Source organism: Lutjanus erythropterus, chromosome 20 (assembly GCF_056507025.1).
Source record: "Lutjanus erythropterus isolate fLutEry1 chromosome 20, fLutEry1.hap2, whole genome shotgun sequence".
NCBI lineage: Eukaryota > Metazoa > Chordata > Actinopteri > Lutjaniformes > Lutjanidae > Lutjanus > Lutjanus erythropterus.
Genome location: NC_139336.1, coordinates 16,124,234 through 16,144,934, shown reverse-complemented (window position 1 = coordinate 16,144,934; position 20,701 = coordinate 16,124,234). Strand labels below are relative to the sequence as shown.

Genomic DNA, 20,701 nt, shown 5'->3' with positions numbered 1-20,701 from the left:
CATTAGTTTAAAAAGAGACCTCTTTTAGGCAGTCTAACAACTAATCTTCTGATCTAATTTCAGTATGTCACTTAATTTTCAGAAACATGTATTTAATTTACTGCTGTGTCAGGGGGAAAAGAGACTTGCACAGTCAGTATTTCCAATGCAGATGCATCAGATGCAAGCTTAATATCCTGCACACTCTTGTTGGATCTAAGACTTAACTAATGTTTCAGAACCTGCAGGCCATCTTCAGAGCTGGAGTCTTTTTTTGCAAGATGATTATTACTTCCTCTAAATAATCCTTGGATTTAGAGAAAAAAAAAGTGTATTAGACCCTGCAAACACACCTCCCTCTAAATCCACTTTTAACATCCATCCTTTGTTCTATGTATATGTGTATATTCATTTACTCTACTCACTGTTGGCCAAAGCTTCTATATTACTAACATTTTACTGTTCAGCTTTCTGTTTGTGAACTTGTTAGTAATTGCCTTTTCGAGGAATTTACCTTTACTCATTTGTGCTCTTTGGTATAAGTAGTTTCTCTTGTCGAGACATGAGTGATAATTATGACTTGCATTTCATACTGCAATTTGTGCAAACCTGTCAAACTTCAATTCAAGCCAGAAGGTATTCTTCCATGCAGCAGTGGAAAAGTACTGTAATGTAGTAGTTCCTACCATTTTAACATTTTAACAACATAAAGGCAGAGAGCAATCAATAATGTCAATAATGCTTCAATTTAAATTTAGGTAAGGTTTCACTTTACCAGATGTAATATATTTTTTAAGGAGTTCATCGTTGGCATAGGTTACCATGGTTACATGTCTAACCAATTTTTTAGGTTTTAGATAGCCAGCCAACGATGCAACATTTCGTTGGAATACAGAACAGAATATAGAGCCGTAAACACTTTTCTTTCCTCTTTTTACTTACTAGATCCAAACAGCACTCACATTTATTTTTTATTTATTTTAATTTGGGTAAGAAACCATCTTCATACTGATTAGACTCAGATTCAAACAAACTTGGATTTACCAAACTCAGTCTCCATGTTTGTCTCTTGGATGTGGGACTTCCTGATCCCTCTAAGCTTCCTCTTCTTCTGTCTTTCACTGTGAGACACAGTCTTGTGAAACCAGTGTGTCTATGCTTGTGGACAGCACATGAGCTTCAGCTGATGCTAAGAGACCACAGGCGTGATATATTCCTGCACCTATGGGAAGTGAAGTCTAAGTTGGGGTTGTTTTGGAACCACACATCTTCAACACTTGGCCACTGTTCCCTGATCCCCGGTGATGATTGGCTGACAACCAGGTGGGTGGATCAGGAGAAAAACAAACATTGCCACAGGCTCTGCCACTCTGTACCTGTATCTGTTGACTATCTACAGTTCACTTCAGGCTCAGGTCAGACGCCCTCTCCCAACCTTTAAGTCCATCCACCTGGCCGCTTCCTTTCTCCACGCAGCCATGAGGACCACGGGGGTCGCCGTTGTCATGGTGATGTTGTGTGTTATGACGGCACGAGCAGATGTGAAGCCCCAGAGAGATTTCAGCCTGCAGAGGGTGAGAGAAACACATACATTGACCTTTCTAGAATTGTATATTTGATTAGTTAAGTAGTTTCTGCTCTTAATATTTAAGTGTGTGTGTGTGTTTGTGTGTGCGCACAATTAAACTTAAAATTTCTGGGATTTATTTTCAGAACACTTCATGACTTGTCAGTAGGCTTCCCAGCATGCACTGTTTAAGAGCTGTAGTTCTTTGTGTGTTTGTCAGTGTGACTTAACAGTTGTTGGTTCAACGTCATATCTTCAGTTTATTGACAATGCTCTCTCAAGTACAACTGAGTAAAGTTCAGGCCTTTTGACAATTGTCACCTCAACTTGTCTTTTCAAAGTCAGTCAACTTCAAATTTTAAGGTAGTGTGGGAACTACATTTTTTTAAGTTTAAACAAATAAAGATCCGGTATAAGATCCGGTATGTGTGTGTGTGTCTGTGTGTGTATAGTCACAACAGCTACTCACTTGGTGACTCAAAACAAACAATGATTGGCACAAACATCAGTACAAATTGTTATGATTAATAAATTTGTCGATCCTTATTTTCCTGGTTTCCTCACAAACAAGAGGTTGAGAGAGGTCACTGACATTTCCCAGGGTAAACACGTCATGAGAAATGTCTTTAAAAATGAAGATCCTTATTTGTTTCCTGTGGCTGATTTGATAACCAACTAGATTTATCCCAGAAGTATTTCAAAGATCCCAGTGGTGGGGTATTTCCATATTCATCAAAAGGTCAGTTACTTACTAATCTGGTGTGGGTTAAAGTGACATATTACCCACAAAGGGATGATTACTATGATTATCTGATCTTTTTTCCCCCTCCCTACAATTCCCATTTATCTACAAAGCCCGAAGCCGCTCAAAGAAAATGTAGCAGCAGGTAAAAATGGTTAATTACCTTCATAAAGCAGCATGTGGACACACATGTCACAACTCAAAAAAATCAATAAAATATTTCATGTGTGGTTTTCAGACATTTCACTTGTGATGCATTCAGAGGCAAATGTGACATTTCACATGTGGAAAAACCACATCCTTATGAATATGTCACAAATGAAATGCTGTTTCAGATGTGATCAGTCATATGTGCTGTTTTTGTAAGGGTAACATTTACACTCCCTCCATCCATTCAGTTTTTTTCATTCAAAGCTACTACAAGGACCTTTTCTATTTAGTTGATTTTGCAGACTTCTGTGGACAAAAGTGGTAGTGTTATATCACCATAACTGCAAAACATAACCTAATAAATACATTTATCAGAATAAGAATCATCTTCTTCTTCTCTTTAACTGGCTAATGTACAACTCACTGTGACACTGTGTGTCTGATGTTGAGGAGAATCTGAGCTCTTGGCAGCCATTAAAAAAAACTGAATAGAAAAAGCCAATTTTCTCACTGTTTGTTTTGTTTGCTTATGTAGGTCACATAGAGGCACCAGTATTAAACTGAGATGGTTTCATAACCAGTTAAAAACTCCTTGTAGTACCTGCAAGGCTCTATATGTACATATGAGGAAATGCTGTGGTTAGCAGCAGCGTTTGCAACATGGTACAAATACAGCTTACTTGTTTTCCCACTGGGGCCCTTTAAGCTAAAAATATGGATACTAAAATACACATATCCATAAAAAACAGGCAAAATATGGCACATGTTGCATAAAACAATAAAATGATCTTTTCCCTAGTACTTGTGCTTGGTGACAAATAATGGCTTAATGTTTGGATGTCAAAGTTACAATGCACATTTTATTCTCAAAACTCATAAAAAGACCAAACCATCAATGAACTGATCCCACAGACAAGTCTGCAAAGACTTATTCCTTTATGTCACAGACTAAGGAATAAGCTGCTGAGTTTGGGAATTATTTGAAAGCGGCAAAAAACAAACAACACACGCATTTGAAAAACAGCAGCAGTATCTCTTTTCAAAATGAATTACCTGTTGACTCAAGATAATCTGCAAGAGCTTTTTTCTTTCTACTGAACTACATCCAGCAACCACATCACCACACAGAAGGAGGTGTGCATCTACTCATGGATGAGAGGTTCCTGCTCCTGATAGTGTAGGATGTGAACATTCATGTTGTCTTCCTCAGATGAGGATGTTAGCCCTACTGAGCTGGCTAGCGTGATGAAACAGTTGGTGGCACACTAAAAACAGTCTAGATGGACAGATGGAACTACAGATAAGAGGGAAAATGTGGTTTTCTTCAAACTACAGCAAGTCCAGCTGTTTTAGGAGATTACTGAGCCTTTTTCTTTAAAGTAAAACTATATGTGGCTGAGAAGCGCAAACAAGGTAAGGAGGTCACAAAAATTGACTCACTTGGTTTTGTTGTTTTCCTGGGATTCCTGGTGACATGAACATGAATGAATGAATGTAATCAGAATGTCATCTCCCGTGTCCATGTCCATTTCACTCCCCTAAGAGAGCCGGGTGCAAAATGAAATGACACACTAAAACTACGGCAAGCCCAACAGTGAAATGAAATATTAATCCTGTGTGTGTTCAGTTTGCAGGGACATGGTACCGGGTGGGCCTGGCCTATGACTCTCCAAGTTTTGTCCCCTACAGAAGCAAACTGAAGGCCTCCATGGGCATCGTCACAGCACTGCCGAACGGCAACGTTAACCTCACGATGTGGGACGCCACGTGAGTAGACGTTTGAGTAAATGAGTGGTCTCAGAAGTGCATGTACAGGTCAAAGAGAGGAGGAAAACAGATGGAAGAAACACAAGGATGTATAGAGGGAAGTTTACAAAAGATACAGGCACATTGTTTCTCCTCTGTGTGCTTTAGACCTTTGGGTTGTCTGAGAAAGGTGTACCAGTATGAGAAGACCAACGTGGCTGGACAGTTCACCTACTTCAGCACACGTGAGTCTCTGCACATTAATGATCTCACTCACATGCAAATACTTCATTACTGCCGTTTTCAGGCATCTGTACTTTACTTGAGTATTTATTTTTCTGACAACTTGTTACTTTTACACCCTACATTTTAGCACAAATATCTGTACTTTCTACCAGTGGTGCACAGAGGCATCATTATTTGTATCTGTATCTGTTCAACCAACAAAATGATGTCTCTGTATCTGTATTCAGATAGTAGGCCAGAAGTGAGCATGGTTTATACAGGCAGCTGTGTTGAACTGGGAAAATGTTAGTTTCTAACCTAAAATTTATTGGTAATGCAATTTTGGCTCTACAAAGTCGAGATGATTTAATATTGACATATAATTAGTTATGAAATAAAGTTCCACATATTCGCTCTGGACTTTTCATCTATCTTGTTCTCTCTTTTTTATTTCTAACTAAACCAAGTTTTATTAACGGTCTGAAGTGTACCACCATATATTGAAACACTGTAATGAAAAATCAGAGATAGAAGTATATTAAAATATCCTTCAGCTGATGATAGTTAGTCATCAGTGCTTATCATGCACAACAGACATAACAAGACAAAACTAACAAGAGGGGGAGACTCAGCTGCAGAGAAAAGGCATCTAGTGAGTCTGTCATCTGTGACAGAGAGAACTTGCAGTGATATGGATGAAAGCGACAGTTTTATCCATCTTATATAGACTCTGTTTGTTTGAAATCTGTCATTTCTGCATAACAATTTAATCTTAATCTCTGATCTGTCTATATGACCTAAACAAGCAAACAAGACCATCTGTCACGTCCTACCTTGTTGGATTCTGCTCGAAATAAGATGACATGAGCCTGTTTACATTTTCCCAGGCAAAGTCACAGTGAATAGTACATTAGCTACTGTACTTTTTTTTACTTTACAGATTTGATTAATTGTTCTACAGAGGGCATAAGAGTGCCACTCACATGTATTTCCATTCATTTATTCTCATATTTCTCTAAGCTGATATCACGTCTGTGTTGTGTTTTCTGTCAGGCCATAACATGGTGAAGGACATCACGGTGGTTGACACAAACTACACTGATTACGCTTTGGTTCTCAAACACAAGGCTTTTAACAGAGAGTACACACAGGTGGCGCTTTATGGTGAGAAACTCACACACAAACATTCACATATACAGATAAGTGACAACATTCAAGCTAACATTTCTTAATTAAACTTTCTAAAAATGCTTCCCTTCTAGACGTGACCAAGCGGCCGCCATTGTGTTTTCAGTTTCCATCTGAGCGTCTCAAAACTCAGATCAGACTGTAAAATTAGGCAGTGCTGATCAAATGTGGATTAAGATTCTGTTACTACATTACCTATTTCCCACTTGTTATCTCAAATGTTTTCAGAAACATATTTTGGTGCAGCTGTAACATGACAAAGATTGCGGCTAGGCAGGCTTCCATCATTTCCTGCTGAAATGAGCCAAAACCAAGCACCGCCCAAGTTGCAATAAGTTACCCACCACCTCCATACTCTCGTCAGTACTGTGCATGCTCTGGTTCCAAAAAACAAGATGGCAACCCCCATAATCCCAAAGGCTTCATAACTGTAGTCAAGAAACCCGTGGGTGACATAACAGTGGCTCTGTCCACTGATATGCTGTCAGTGCTCAGATCCCTATACTGTCCACTGTTACGCCTCCACACCGGCGGTGGCCATGGTTGGAGCATTACGTGTTCAGGTTGTCCATCTGTCTGTCTGTCGCATTCGTGTGAATGCAATATCTCAAGAAAGCAAGAGGCAAGAAGCAAGAAATCTCTTCAAACTGGGCACAGACCTCCATTTGGACTCAAGGAAGACCTGATTACATTTTGCTGTTCAAAAGTCAAAGGTCACTGTTACCTTAAGGTCTGTCCCATTCTTCTGACGGCAATATCTCAAGAGCGCCTTGAGGGAATTTTTTCAACTTTGTCACAAAGGATAAATAATCAGAATTTGGTGGTCAAAGGTCAAGATCACCATGCCATCACAAAACACACTTTTGGCCATAACTCATGTTAATTATGACAAAGTTTCACACAGATATTTAATGGGTTAAAACAATGAGGTGATGACATTTTATACCCAACAGGTGAAAGGTCAGCTTTACTGTGACATCATAATGTTTGGTTCTGTCCTCTGACAGTCCTCCTCTATAAAAATAGTGTGTAAGTGAAGGCATCATGTTTCACACAGGAATCTTGCATTTTACACAATCACACAATTTAGTAATAACTTACATTTTGCTAAAGGTACACCTAATATCTTTTATGAAATTCCATCAATGTCTTGTGTAGATATATATATAATGAGTCTGGGCAGACATGTATGGTAAACTGCAACTCGGCAAGTTGGCAGAGCCATACAACACATCAAATGATCAAATGCAAGAACTGAGTGTTTTACAGATACCATTTTAACAAGATGATCAATGTTGTTCACTTCATCTGTCAGTGGTTTTACTGTTGCAGCTGTATATTTTTACATGACATCCAAACATGTGATCTGTAGAGTGTATACTGCTCATCACTCTTGTGTCTGTACTGTAAATGTGTCTCTCAATCTATATGCAGGTCGCACTCACAGCCTCAGAAATGCTGTAATTCAGAAGTTTAAAGCCTTCGCTTTGTCTCGGGGTTTCTCCATGGAATCCATTCTGACTCCACCACCTGCAGGTAAAGTAGAAGAAACACACGTTTATCTACAGACATGCAAAATATACACATGCACACACAGATAACGGGGACCTTGAAATTTCCTAATCTCGTCTACATGTTTTCTGACCGACAGAAAATTGCCCACCGTCAGGATCTGGACATTAGGTGAGTCTTTTTTTTCTTAAATGTGAAAACTAGGGGAATTACTTGTACGCTGAGTGTAAATTAGTTTCTGTTATTCCCTGCAGGTTCCCTGATGTACGTGAGATGAGGGTTCCAGTTTATCCTGATGAGCTCTTTCCCTTTTCACAGCATTTACTCTGATGAAAGAACTCTCTTACAGCAAACATCATCATTCTTGCTACAAAGATGACAAACAGCAAATATTGTCAATGGAATGTACTCATCATTTTCCTGTGCTGTCATAGTTAACTAATCAACCTCCAAGATTATTTAAATCATTATTCTTTTTTTTTTTACCCTCATCACCAAAAACTAACCAACCAAACAAAAAAATTACAGAGAAAGGTGTTCAGATTTTTCGTTTGTGGTAGCTGTTTTTTGCCTTTCATTATATTGTTTTATCTTTGAGTTAAATTCTGGGTTTAAAATGTTGTTCTGATCCTCCTGAATATAACCATTTGGGCTCTTTCAGTGTTGACACAGTTAAATAAACAATATTAACCTCCACACTGAGTGCGAGTGCATGTTTGAGTGTGTGTTAAATCTACAGGTTGTACTGTGTTCTTCTGTGTTCATCTGTCGCACACTGCAAAAAGTGTAGATCAGCCATTCTCAAGTCAGAGCACCATCTAGTGGGCCCTGGAGTCGGAGACGGTCATACACAATTACTGTTGTTGTTGTTTTTGTTTAGGGGCTTACCAAGCTACTTATTTTTTTAAAATATGCTGTAAATATGTTCAAGAATTCACAAAAATAAAAACAGATTAGATTAAAAAGGATAATTTCAAGATAGACTGATAAATAGATATTGTCATAGCTGCCAGCTACAGTACACATGCAATAAAACAAAAAGACAAAATTACATGACAAAATACACACATAAAAAAAAGACATCACCAAGTATTAAAGAAAAAATCAAATAAAATGTCCAGAATGTAAATAAATAAAGTGCAGATGTGGCACAAGGCACTGAAGATCAATGGGCCTCTGACACAGTCTGGTGTACAGATTCTCATGTGCAAACAACAGAGTGATACTGAAAATAATACCAATACTACAATTAATAATATTGAGATATATATTAAAATATAACTAATAATAGTATAGAAAAAATTATATACATATACACACACACACACAGGCTGTGATGCCGACCAAAAAGCAGTGAAATACTCAGTTTATTTTTCCTCATTTTTTGCACCATGTTTTATCCCCATTTATTTTATAACGCGGTCCTTGGAAGTCTTTGAACAATCAGAAGTGGGCCTGCAGTTACCAAAGGCTGAGAACCCCTCGTGTAGATCACATATGAACAGCAGGGGGCAGATGCTACATATACTGTCCATCATTCTGTTGCGAGGCAGACCTCAGAGCTGTCTGATGTGCTACCTACTGCTGGTTAATGCTAAAGCGTGTTATTTAATCAAGTATCATACAGCCTATACAAAAGATGATCAGAATACTGTGAGAAATTCAGTTAAAGCCACTATGAGTAGAATTAGGAAAATGCTGAAAAAAGACAGTTTCAAAAAACAATCCAGCCTTTTCCCCACTAACTATCAGCTGTTAAATTCTCACTTGTATTGATTGGTTGTTTGTTTGTTTTAGCTTCAGATTCTGAAGTCCAGTCATTCATTGCCTATTATCTGGACTAACAAACAAACAGTCACAAAGCACACTTTAGTGCACACACACACAAGCACACCAAGGCACACAAAGACAGAAAAAGAGACACTTTGCTATATTACTTTTATGCTTTTTGTAGCGTTGTGTGAGGGTACTGACAAAAAACAGTTTGACCAAGAGAGGTTGACAGGATGCAGAGAGCAGGGAGTCTGAGGTCTGTGCTCATCCTGGTGTCGGCCTGGACCCTGCAAGCGGTCCCTGTGTTCCCAGAACCTTTTATCCCCACACAGGAGAACTTTGATCTGGACAGAGTAAGTGGCTTTCTTTAATGGCCTGTTTTTTTTAATTAGTCAAATTATTGCTTAACCAGAATCAAAATGTTTTTTCTTGTCATAATGAAATTTCAGCAGCTTCCCTTTTAATAACCACTCAATTAATTCAACTGAATATCTACTGAGCACTAATCCTGCTGTCTTTTGAAAAATAAAATACTAAAGTGTTGCATTTTATTACAGGTTCTAAGATTAGCACATCAATCCATATTCAAATGTTTTACTGTGCAGTAAATATTTCTGTCTCTTGCAGTTCATGGGAAAGTGGTATGAGGTAGCAGTGGTTTCTACTTGTCCTCACTACATGCAGCGCAAGAAGGGAAACCCAGTCATCATTGCACTAGAGCTGCAACATGTTGCAACTGAGGCCAACTTTACAATGGCGGCCACTAGTTTCAGGTCAGACTTACATGCATTCTAGTAGGGTTGCACTAATAAATATTCATTTAATTTAAGATGAATTCCAATCAGAGTTTAGCAAAACTAGGTTTAAAATGAATAATTTAAGCTCTGTTGCACAATTATAGAGTAATCTCAGTTTAGAAAATCCAAGTTTCTTGATGTAAACCAGAATTAAATGTTATGAAGATGCATGCTCACCTAAATTAAATAAATAAATAAATAAATTTGCATGTTGTTGGGACCTAATATGTATAAAAGAAGGAGATGTTTGTTATTATGTTTTGTTTTGTTTTTTGTATTATTATGTAACTGTCCCCTAACCTTCTTCAAGGAACTTGATTATTTTGCTTAGGTATATAGGATGTTTGCCAATTTAAAAGATAATTTTATAAGTCAAGAAAGTCCCAGTTTGTTGTAAAACTGTTGAAATATAAGCCTGTGAAGATTCGTAATTAAAAAGACTACACACCCAGCAATTGTATAAGTGACATCATGACTTTCTCCCTCCAAAAGCTAGTGTTAGCCGCTGAAGCTGCAATGCCTATGTGTTTTTGTGCAGGGATGTAGTCACAAAAGCAATGGGTCTTGCTCGTTCTTTCTCTTCCCAACGGATAAAAGGACCAAGAGTCGCTTTTTAACACTTCAGGTGAGATAATGTTAGGGACTGTGATGTTAGTGTTGATGACATATATTGTGCGAAACAAGAGTTGTCGCTCATTGAGCAGTTTCACACAGAACTACAACAAACACAACAAACACCAACTGTGACTTTCTTGACTTGCAACATTATTATTATATTTTTTTTGAATAGACAAACATCATATGTGTAATTTGTGGCATTATGCAACCAGGAATAAAAAATATAGTATGTATAGTTCATATTTTCTGCAGTAAGGTCCCACAGGGCACACCAGAAGGGGAGGGACTACTCTGTTCTGGATCATATTTTAAATTTGAGTTTAAAGTTTTGGTACAACAGTAAAACATTTATCTGGGTTTAGAGTAAAAACCTGAGCTGTTTAATTTAATATTCCTGGTTTTTGAGATCATTTAAAAGCTTCCTGCAATATGATTTAAAGTTAAACTATGATTTGATCAGGTTTAAAAATCAATTGTTGTGGGTCCGACCCAGCCACAGTCGACAGTATACAGTTTAAACTGTGCTGTGTTTGCATGTGTGTGTCTACCTGTATGAAGGAATGGCACATGTAAGCAGACGTTCACAGATTATGGTTTGACCGACACTCCAGGACGATTCTTCCACCATGTTGCAAGTATGTTTCTCCTATCTCTCCTCATCCTTTTTAAAAATGTAATTGTACATTCTGCCCTGTTCACACCACAATTGTACAACTGTAGTGATGTTAAAATAACAAGCAGCAGGTTTCATACATCTGTGTGTTTCCAAACCTAACATGGAATGTATTGTGAACATGTTCCTCTCTGCAGGGTTCGGAGCAGATGTTGATTCCTTCGTGATACTTGCCAACTATGATGAATATGCAGTGATGCTTCTGCTGAGCACAGAGAAACCATCAGGAAATAAAACCACCACAGTCAAACTTTACAGTGAGTGGAAATTTTTGCATTCATCAGTTTGTTTATTTGTTGTGTGTTAATTTTTCTTATGTGGATCATTCTGTGTCATGGTGGCTCTATCTTCCTCAGGTCGAACTATGAATGTGACGGCTGCCGTGTTGGACAGCTTCAAAGCTCTGGTTAGACAGCATGGAGTGAGTGATGACACTATCATCATGAATCAAAATAAAGGTACAAACAGACAGATTTTATCCATAATTCTGCTGTTTGACTCCTAACAAAAACAAAGAAGAGAGAACATGTCACTCTGCTACTAAATTAGTTGGGGGTTTTTTGCCTGATTTTCAACCTTTAAGTTAAGACATGACTTACGGTTTCAAGGCTTTTTTCCTCAGGTGAGTGTGTTCCAGGTGAGCAGGTGACAACGTCCGTCACTACTGGGCCTCAGGTATGTGCATCATACTGTGAAGTGCTGACATTTGCATACTGAAACCACAGATCTGTCTATGTATGAAGATTGGTCAGTCACCTGTTGTGGGCACTTTGTTTGTCTGACATTCAGATTTTTGTCCCCAAGAAGTCAAAAAGGAACGTGGTGCCATCTGTGGAGGACACTGGTCGTTGATCATGGTGAGAGGACATTTGACTCATAAAGGTCACATTACATAATTACTGATCAGCGCTTAGTTGGAATGATCTTTTTTATGTTTACACTCACTATACACTGATTCAGGTTCCCACAGATCACACATGGTAGCCTATGGGAACAGTACTGCAGAACTGTGAGCAAACTGTGAGCTATTCTACTTTTTTGGATATTGAATGCCCTGGCTGGACGAAAATCTGTGATGTTAAAGTTCATGGTTGGTGTCTCCCAGACCATCCAGACACCCCATTATTGGCATTTTATAAACTACGATATTTTTTATGGCATTTTCATCCCAAGACAAAATCTATGTTCATCAGCTAGAAATGAGCAACCTACTTTTCTTCTCTGTGGATTTGAAAATTACTGTGGTTTTGGTGTTGAATCTGCCACATCTTATCACCATAAATTACACATGTGCAGTACAAGAATGGAGAACTTGACCGCTGTAGCAACAGGAGAGCAGGACATAGTGAAGGGTCAGTTTTTGCATATTAATAAATGTTTATTGTTACAGGTGAGTGACCATGTGGAAGACGCCGAACTGAAGAGGATAATCATCACAACATGTCACACTGAATGCTGAATGTGAAAAACATTTTCCTCAGTGGATGAAATAATACTGTTTTGTTTGTGATTTCCAATGTATATTACTCTTTTTATAATGGTATTTGAGGCTTGGTGTGTTAAAATTAATTTGTAGTGTAGGCGTTTTGCAAATAAAGTGATTCACTGACCTTTGAGAGTTCATAATGCTGCCAAGTTTTAAAATACTGTTTGAGTCATGTTTGTCTGAACCTCCTTTTTCAAACAAAAAAATAAAGACAATCAAAGAAAGAAAGGAAGAAAGATCTCATCTTTTTTAACAACAACAATAAAAATACACTGTAAAAGTATAAAAGTTAGTGTTCTGGCTGCCTTAAAATTCTGATTTGACTGAATCCGAAAAGACAAGTTGACCTAATTTTGTAATATTAAAAACAAACTTTTCTAGTCAATTTGATATTAATTCAGCTGTACTTAAGAAAACATGTTCAGTAAACTTAAGATATTACGTTGAACCATCAACTGTGAAGTCATGAACATTACAAATAAATTAATTTCCTTTTATATTTTCTCAGTTGTAAGAATCAGTTCTTCATTTGACTCAGAGAACTTACAGCTGCAGCTGCTTCTGTTGGAGCTACTTTGTTCCATCATTAACACAATTTATTAAATTTTAAGTGTTCATGGGTAGCCTTTTGTCAATGTTGCGTAACTTGAATGCTTATGGTTTTTTGTTGTTGTTGTTTTTGTTGTTTTGTTTTTACAATAGGCAGATTTATCTTTGCTATTAATATACTATATCCATGTTATTGTGTTCTTTTCAGAAATATTTCAATTTTTGATAAAACTTTCAAAGTTAATAATTTTGGGGATCCTCTGCAATAACTTTGAGGACCCCCTATGGGTCCCGAATCCCCAGTTGAAGACCCATGGTCAGGAGGTTGAAAACTGTAAAACAGGAATATATAACTTCTCAGCAGAAGACACAAGCAGAAGAGGACCTCAGTACTTCAGAGGATTACTGTTGTTTCCTGTGATGTACAGAGATAAAAACATGGTACATGTATATAACATGAAACACAATACAGGATAAAATATCACACAGCTGTTACTCATTGGTCTCTCAGATCATGACATGTATTGATTTGTTGATATTGCCAATAGTTTGAAGTCCAGTGTTTAAATGGTCAGCTGCTTGGCCAAGTCAGAGCAGAAAGCAGAGAAGCAGAACTTTGCTCTTTTACTTGTTTGTTTTGGACTTGGCTGTGCATGCACTGCACACAAAACACAGGTCAATGCCCCGTTCCCCCGTTTGAAGAGCTGAGAGTGGGTGTAAGAAATGGTTAGGCAAGGAGGCGGCCTCCTTCCTGGGATCCAGTGTCTCAGACTTCAGAGGAGAGTGTTAAGACAGGCTGACAGGATGCAGACAGCGGTGATTCTTGTCTCCCTGCTGGTCCTGGGGTGGACCAGGACCCTCCAGGGGCTCCCTGTACTCCCAGAACCCCTGTACCCCACACAGGAGAACTTTGATCAGGCCCAGGTGAGTGACACAGTGTTGCATGTTCATTTTCCTCTTTTAGGTGTAATATTGAGAAGTTCAGAAATGTACTTCTGTACTACATGTGTTCTCTTTTCCACTTGTTTCTTGAACTAGATTTAAACGCTTTACTTAATATTTTGGGGATTAAATGTTTCACCCTGCAGGCAGAGGAAACCTTAATATAACCTAAAAATACAAGACATATGAATGGTAGATAAAACCTGTTATGACAGTTGTTTTCATTTTGTCATGTCTTTTGCATTTTGTTTGTTACGTTTTCATTTTGTTACATCTTGTACGTCATTTTCGTCTTGTTTCATCTGTCATGTGTGATATGCGCTGATGGATACACCAGGGAACAGTCTTTTCTATGTGGTATTGTTCCATCTACTTAGGTTGAAATCTGATGTTGAGGAGGCAGCGCACAATGGTGCAAAATAAAAATAATAAATTATTTCCCTCAAATGCATTAAAACTAAATTAACAACCATGCTTTGAAAACGTAGAGTAGAAAGTACAGCTATTTGTGTTGAAATTTAGGGAGCAAAATACAATACATAATAAAGTCAAATACAATAAAAATAAATAAATACTCAAGTACTAATAGTCAGCTCTTGCAACTTCCTGCCTCTGGTTAAAGTGTTTTTTTAAACTGAACCAACGGTACATTTATAGATTTTATGTGCCTTATGTTAGTAAAATCTAAATATATTGTGGTACCTCTTTTCTAACAGTTTTTGGGAACCTGGTATGATGTTGCTGTGGCCAGTACATGTCCCTACATGCAAAGTCATAAGAGGGATGCAGCCATTGGTAAACTTGTTCTGCAGAGCGGCACCACTGCAGACAAACTGAAGGCAACTCGAACTGTACTTAGGTTTGTAAGAGTTTTGTGCATCACAATTTTACACATACACACCAACACCTAAAGCATAGAGACATGTCAGAATTCCAAAATGGTTTTGGAACACTTTCTCATCAGCAGAGGGCCACTGCCCTGTCAAATCAGGCCAGTGCAACATATTGTGCTTACAAAACTCAGATCAAACTATCAAAACAGGGAGCGTTGATCACATATAGATAAAGATTATGTTACTACATTGCCAATTTGTCAATTAAAGTGTTGTCAGAAAATTATTTTGGTGTACTGTTCAGCTGTTATATGAGAATGAGTGCAACCAGGCAGGCTGCCATTATTTCCTGCTGAACGGATGACCCAAAACCACCTTAGCAGCGGAAACCCTACTGCTTTTTGTCCACATGGACCCCTAAAATCAACGAAATAAGAAAGTTCCATAGCCAGCTTCCATAGTAGCTTTAACTAAACCAGTAGTTCCCAAACTTTTTTTTGTCACGGCCCCCTTCAGAAACTAAAAGAAGTTAACGCACACCCAACCCAACATTTTTTTTTTTATCAATCATTAATAATAATTGGGGATGCAACTGATAAAAAAGGATTCAGGTTGAACTTTAGTGAAATAAAGATTAACATAATCAATAATTTAGGTCATACATACATATATGTTTGTGTGTGTATATATATGCATGTACATATGTGCATATATATATATATATATATATATATATATATATATATATATATGTATATATGCACATATGTACATGCATATATATATATACATATATCTGCACAGATTAGTCTGAAGATGTGACACAGATTTAAACTTTCAAACATGGTTTCTACTTTACTAACTTATTCTTGTGTGTGTGCAGACATGGAACATGTAAGGAGTTGTCTGTGGACTATGAGCTGACCACCACACCTGGACGATTCTTCTACCACATTGAGAGTACGTCTCTCTCTCTCTCTCTCTCTCTCTCTCTCTCTCTCTCTCTCTCTCTCTCTCTCTCTCTCTCTCTGTCTCACTCTATATGTCTTGCAGTGATACATCTCTCTTGTCTGTTCATCTTGACCATGAACTTTTTACAGGTATTATATCTCTCCCTGTCCTTCAACAGGGTGGGGGTCAGATGTGGATGCCTACGTGGTTCACACAAACTACAACGAGTACGCAATAATGATAATGTCCAAACAGAAAACATCAGGGGATCAGAGCATCTCAGCCAGGCTTTACAGTGAGTGGACAGATAGATGCATGTGTGCATGTTTCAATCATTTCTTTCAAGTATTTGGACTTCACTCCTTATTTATGTTGAGATAGACCAATTAGACATCAATAAATCTTTATGACAATCTTTCACAGCAATCTCTATGTGTGCCATTGCCAGTTTTGCCTTTTACTACATTTAACTTTTACTACACTATTTACCATATATATTTCTTTTGTGAATCTCTCTGTGCATATTCATAAATATTGAGACTGATCTTACTCCATATTCTTGTACTTCAAACCCTTTAGTTTACATGTGCTTCATCTTAATGACTGTTTTTTTCAGGTCGAACCAGGACTGTGAGAGACACGGTGCTAGACGACTTCAAAACACTGGTCAGAGAACAGGGAATGAGTGATGACGCTATAGCCATTAAACAGGACAAAGGTACAACACAGACACACAGATTATGTGACACTGCTACATATGAAACATTTAGACAATATTTGAAAGACGGTACATGCAAGCCAGCACACAAACATCTTGAGAATCAGGACAAAACAGTTTTTTTAGAGGGTTTTGATGTTAACGCTTTTTACGCCTGACTAAATCATGTTTTTGTAAAAAAAAAAAAAAATCTTATGGAGTTCATGGAAATCTTGGACCAAACTTTAAAGTAGCAACATTTTAATTTAAAAAATCTATTTTAAAACAAATATGATTACAATATCACATTTTTACACCTATGCTCTGTCTTCTGGCACAGAGCAAATTTTTGTTTCTCTGTTTGTTTGGTAAGACAAAATTTCCCCCAGTTCTCAAGAACGGGTGAAATTTTGTCTTACCAAACATAATGCAATAAAAATTAATAATCATAATACAAAAAGACAATAAAAGAGTTCAGTATTTGGCTGAAAAGTGAACAGTTGTCTAAATCCCACAATTTCATCTTTGCAGGTGACTGTGTCCCTGGACAGCAGGTGGCAGAGCCAACAGCTCAGCCTGAGCCTCAGGTACTAAAAATCGAAATTTAATTAATATAACCAAGCTTGTCTTATCGTGTATGTTAAAAAAATAATTAAAACATCTTTTAAAGGTATGATATATACATTTTCCACATTAAAATGTGCTAGACTCGTGCTAGTTGAATGATATGACCCGGAAAAATCCATTACTAGCCGCTAGTTGCTATAACTTCCAAAAAAACATGGGATACATTGGATTCAGAGTGAGGTATGAAGTCAGCAAACAACTAAATATAACATGATTAAAACTAAAATATATGACCTTGTCAATGAAAATGATTTCTGCTTGAGTTGTCAGTAAAATAATAAAATAGTAGAGCAGTGTAAATGTGGTGAAAAAAGGATGTTATTTAACCATAACTTTAAATAAATGAATGAAAAAATACAATCATGGATTTTCCACAGCTGAAACTACAGTGACATGACACAATGACATGTAATAAGAGTCTGTCTGTGGTTGTGATACAGCGGGTGAGGAGAAATGTGGTGGTGCCTACTTTGGCTGCAGCAGAGGAGGAGGGTTCTGGTGATTTTTCACTTTTCAATAGTACTGGTAAGTGATTTTTTTTACTCAGTTGAATAACAACATACCCTGATATGCTTAGACTGAGCTTCACCAACAAAGAGTCATTTTATTTAAGATTAGTTTTAGTGAGAGTTTAGCAAAAAGTAGGTTTAAAACAAGACCAGATTCAGTAGTTAGCAGAGCTCTGTTGACTGGTTGAAAACTAATCTCCATTTAGTAAATCCAAGTTTAAGTTTTTATTGATTTTATCTGTTTAACATCTACTCCTTTTAAAAGATTATGAATTATTTGTTATGACCAGTCCTTGTGAAATTCTGTCGAATCGATCTGTATTATACATGGTAGTTCTGCCTCTGCTTACCACTTCAGAATTAATTTGAACTATAACATGAAACGGGCAAACAATTACAGTTATTCCTGCTCAGAATAGAAATTTAATTTCTCTCTGATATGTCATGTTCATTTTATGATTTATTACAGTGAATATATTACAGATTCCTTTCTTTAATTTTAGTTTTAAACTTTTGTTCAACATTAATTAAAAGTTAAACTATCATTAAATTATAGTTAAAAAATTCAATGTTGTTGGTGCAACCCAGCCTAAGATATTAATGTACAGTATAACACATTCAATAAACGGAGGATAAGAGATTCTGATGTTGTGACTAATACGTACCTACCCTTCCTTGTGCTATCTCTTTCCCATATAGAGGCCTGTCAAGCAGAACCAGATACAGGACCATGTTTTGGGCTGCACTGGCGTTTCTTCTACAACTCCTCATCAATGAGCTGTGAACAATTCAAGTACGGAGGGTGTATGGGCAACCAGAATAACTTTGACGATGAGAAAGAGTGTCTGCAGAGATGCCGCACTGAGGGTGAGGAGTTTTTCCCCTAGAGAGAGAGGGATGACAAGTACAGTATGAGGATGTGGAAATATATTTCATTATTAATTATATGCCAATATTAAACCATTTTGATGATTTGTAGACAAAACAATTGCATTGCCAACAAATATTAGGTTAGAAAATAAAACATTTGCCTAATTTAGCGTAACTTCTGGTATAAACTACACCCAGTTCTATCTGAATACAGATAAAGAGACACATCATTTTGATGGTTGAACAGATACAGATAATGACGTCTCTGTTGCCAATGCATATTACGTTACAGGAAACTATCAACACTCCTCTGTTCTGTCTCCCCAGCTGTGTGCCGTCTGCCCTTGGCACCTCAACCCTGCACAGGCCAGCCAACCATCTGGGCCTTTGACTCCTCTGTCGGTCTGTGTGTGCCCTACAAACAGGGCTACTGCCAGGGCAACGGCAACAAGTTCTACACCAAGTCGGAGTGTGAGGAGTACTGCGGAGTGGTGAAAGATGGTGAGATCATAAAGAAAATATAAAGAAATACAGAAACGCATAACAGACACACATATAGACCATGTTGGGAGGGTTACTTTTAAAACGTATTCCAAAAGTGCAGAGTCTATTCAGTCAGATAGAGATTAATTAGGAAAGTAATGCAGTTATAATCTCAAGAAGTTTCGAACACTTAATACAAAATCCAAACACTAAACCTCTAAACCTTGAAAACACCTCATTAAACATATCTCATCCATTATTAGTTATCAGCTAGACTGTGGGGCTGCGGCAACAGCTGAACAAGGTGGACCTATGCTAATGTATTGTAATGTCAGTCATAATGGTGGTAGTTGAAGTGCCTATTGTTTTCTGAAATGATACATGGTGAAAAAAGTTTGAGAAACCCTGCGTTTAGATGACCCAGAGAATTCTGTCATAACTGCTGATACCTGATACACACCAGAAGGAAAACTTTATGAAACTGACTGAACATCTCATGCGTCTTCATGCAAACGCACCAAATCTTCAACCACTTACAATAAAAGTATTAAATATATTTGTGCATTTTTACAGATGCAGATCTCCTGAGTGCAAACTGAGCGAGATGGGGAAACATTGCTGCTCATCGGATCTCGTCTCATACCGAGATACAACATGAACCTGCATCACATAAGGCGCACACATAGTAAACATGATTCTGTCTATATGCACTCAGATATGTGAAGTCATATCACAACAGATCACCAATAAAAATAAATCATTACTGTTTGTCTGTTTCTGGTTTGCTGCTATTGTTCAATGGCTTCTGTATGCATGTGTGATCACGCAGCTGCACTTTGCTGATCTCGAATGTTACTGGATCGATCAGCCTATTTCGTGCACATTGACACAACTGAAGGACTTATGTGATTCAGAATTTTCGAAAAACCTTGAAAAAACCTTTTTTACACCTTTTATACCTTTATCGTTTTATGGCCACGGGAATTATGTTTTCATGTCATCCCATTCTTGTGAGCGCAATATCTTAAGAATGCCTTCAGAAAATATAAATTTGACACAGATGACCACTTGGACTCAAAGATGAACTGATTAAAGTTTGGTGGTCAAAGATCATGGTCATTGTGACCTCATATCTGTGCTGTTGTCCTGTTGTCAATATTTCAGGAACAACTTGAGGGAATTTCTTCAAACTTGGTTCAAGCATTAACTTGGAGGATGAACTCATCAGACTGGGGATGGTCAGAGGTCAAAGGTTACAGTGACCTCAAGAAACACATATTTGGCTATAAGTCAAGAATTCGAAACGTAATTGCATGCAAATATCTAATAAGACAGAATTATGAGGCGATGAGATGTTATATCCAAAAGGTCAAAGGTCAACCTCACTGTGACATCATAATGTTCAGCTCTTTATCAGTCCTCTATACACCTCTGTCAAAATAAAGCTGTAAGCTACAGATTAATTCCTTCAAAGTCTTCACTCCAGACATTATATGAGTCTGGACAGACATGGATGTAAACTGAAACTTGACTGGTTTGTGGAGTCTATTTTTTGACAGCTCTGTTTTATATGACTCTTGACAGCTGATTTCTCACTCTTCTAACTGGCCACCAGGGGCCGCAAGTGATCAACAACTGCTTCAGTTTGAAATCTTGTCTCACTTAGGGACAACATATATGGGGATCGTGTTAAGTTGAGTTTGCATTGCAGTAGGTGCTTCACCATCTCTTGCCTGTGCTTTTGTAGTTAGTGCATTTTTTTCTGCATTTGGCGTAAGTTGTGA

The 20,701-nt window shown here is 37.6% G+C and overlaps 3 protein-coding genes across 3 annotated transcripts; all 3 read left to right on the top strand.

Moving 5' to 3' along the window:
* The first annotated feature begins 1,349 nt into the window (after positions 1–1,349).
* Positions 1,350–7,805, top strand: ptgdsa (prostaglandin D2 synthase a). Its single transcript, XM_084746540.1, has 7 exons — positions 1,350–1,553; positions 4,066–4,205; positions 4,353–4,429; positions 5,463–5,573; positions 7,032–7,133; positions 7,249–7,280; positions 7,364–7,805. The coding sequence occupies exons 1-6, from the start codon at positions 1,458–1,460 to the stop codon at positions 7,278–7,280; spliced, it is 558 nt and encodes a 185-aa protein (XP_084602666.1). The 5' UTR covers positions 1,350–1,457; the 3' UTR covers positions 7,364–7,805.
* A 1,160-nt stretch (positions 7,806–8,965) lies between these two features.
* Positions 8,966–11,826, top strand: LOC146308283 (protein AMBP-like). Its single transcript, XM_084745902.1, has 6 exons — positions 8,966–9,235; positions 9,510–9,655; positions 10,856–10,932; positions 11,108–11,227; positions 11,327–11,645; positions 11,760–11,826. Exons 1-5 carry the CDS (start codon positions 9,116–9,118, stop codon positions 11,473–11,475), a joined length of 612 nt encoding a protein of 203 aa, XP_084602028.1. The 5' UTR covers positions 8,966–9,115; the 3' UTR covers positions 11,476–11,645; positions 11,760–11,826.
* A 1,899-nt stretch (positions 11,827–13,725) lies between these two features.
* On the top strand, positions 13,726–19,685 carry LOC146308282 (protein AMBP-like). Its single transcript, XM_084745903.1, has 10 exons — positions 13,726–13,929; positions 14,664–14,806; positions 15,664–15,740; positions 15,910–16,026; positions 16,348–16,449; positions 16,960–17,015; positions 17,496–17,580; positions 18,264–18,431; positions 18,762–18,935; positions 19,491–19,685. Exons 1-10 carry the CDS (start codon positions 13,729–13,731, stop codon positions 19,514–19,516), a joined length of 1,149 nt encoding a protein of 382 aa, XP_084602029.1. The 5' UTR covers positions 13,726–13,728; the 3' UTR covers positions 19,517–19,685.
* The last annotated feature ends 1,016 nt before the right edge of the window (positions 19,686–20,701 follow it).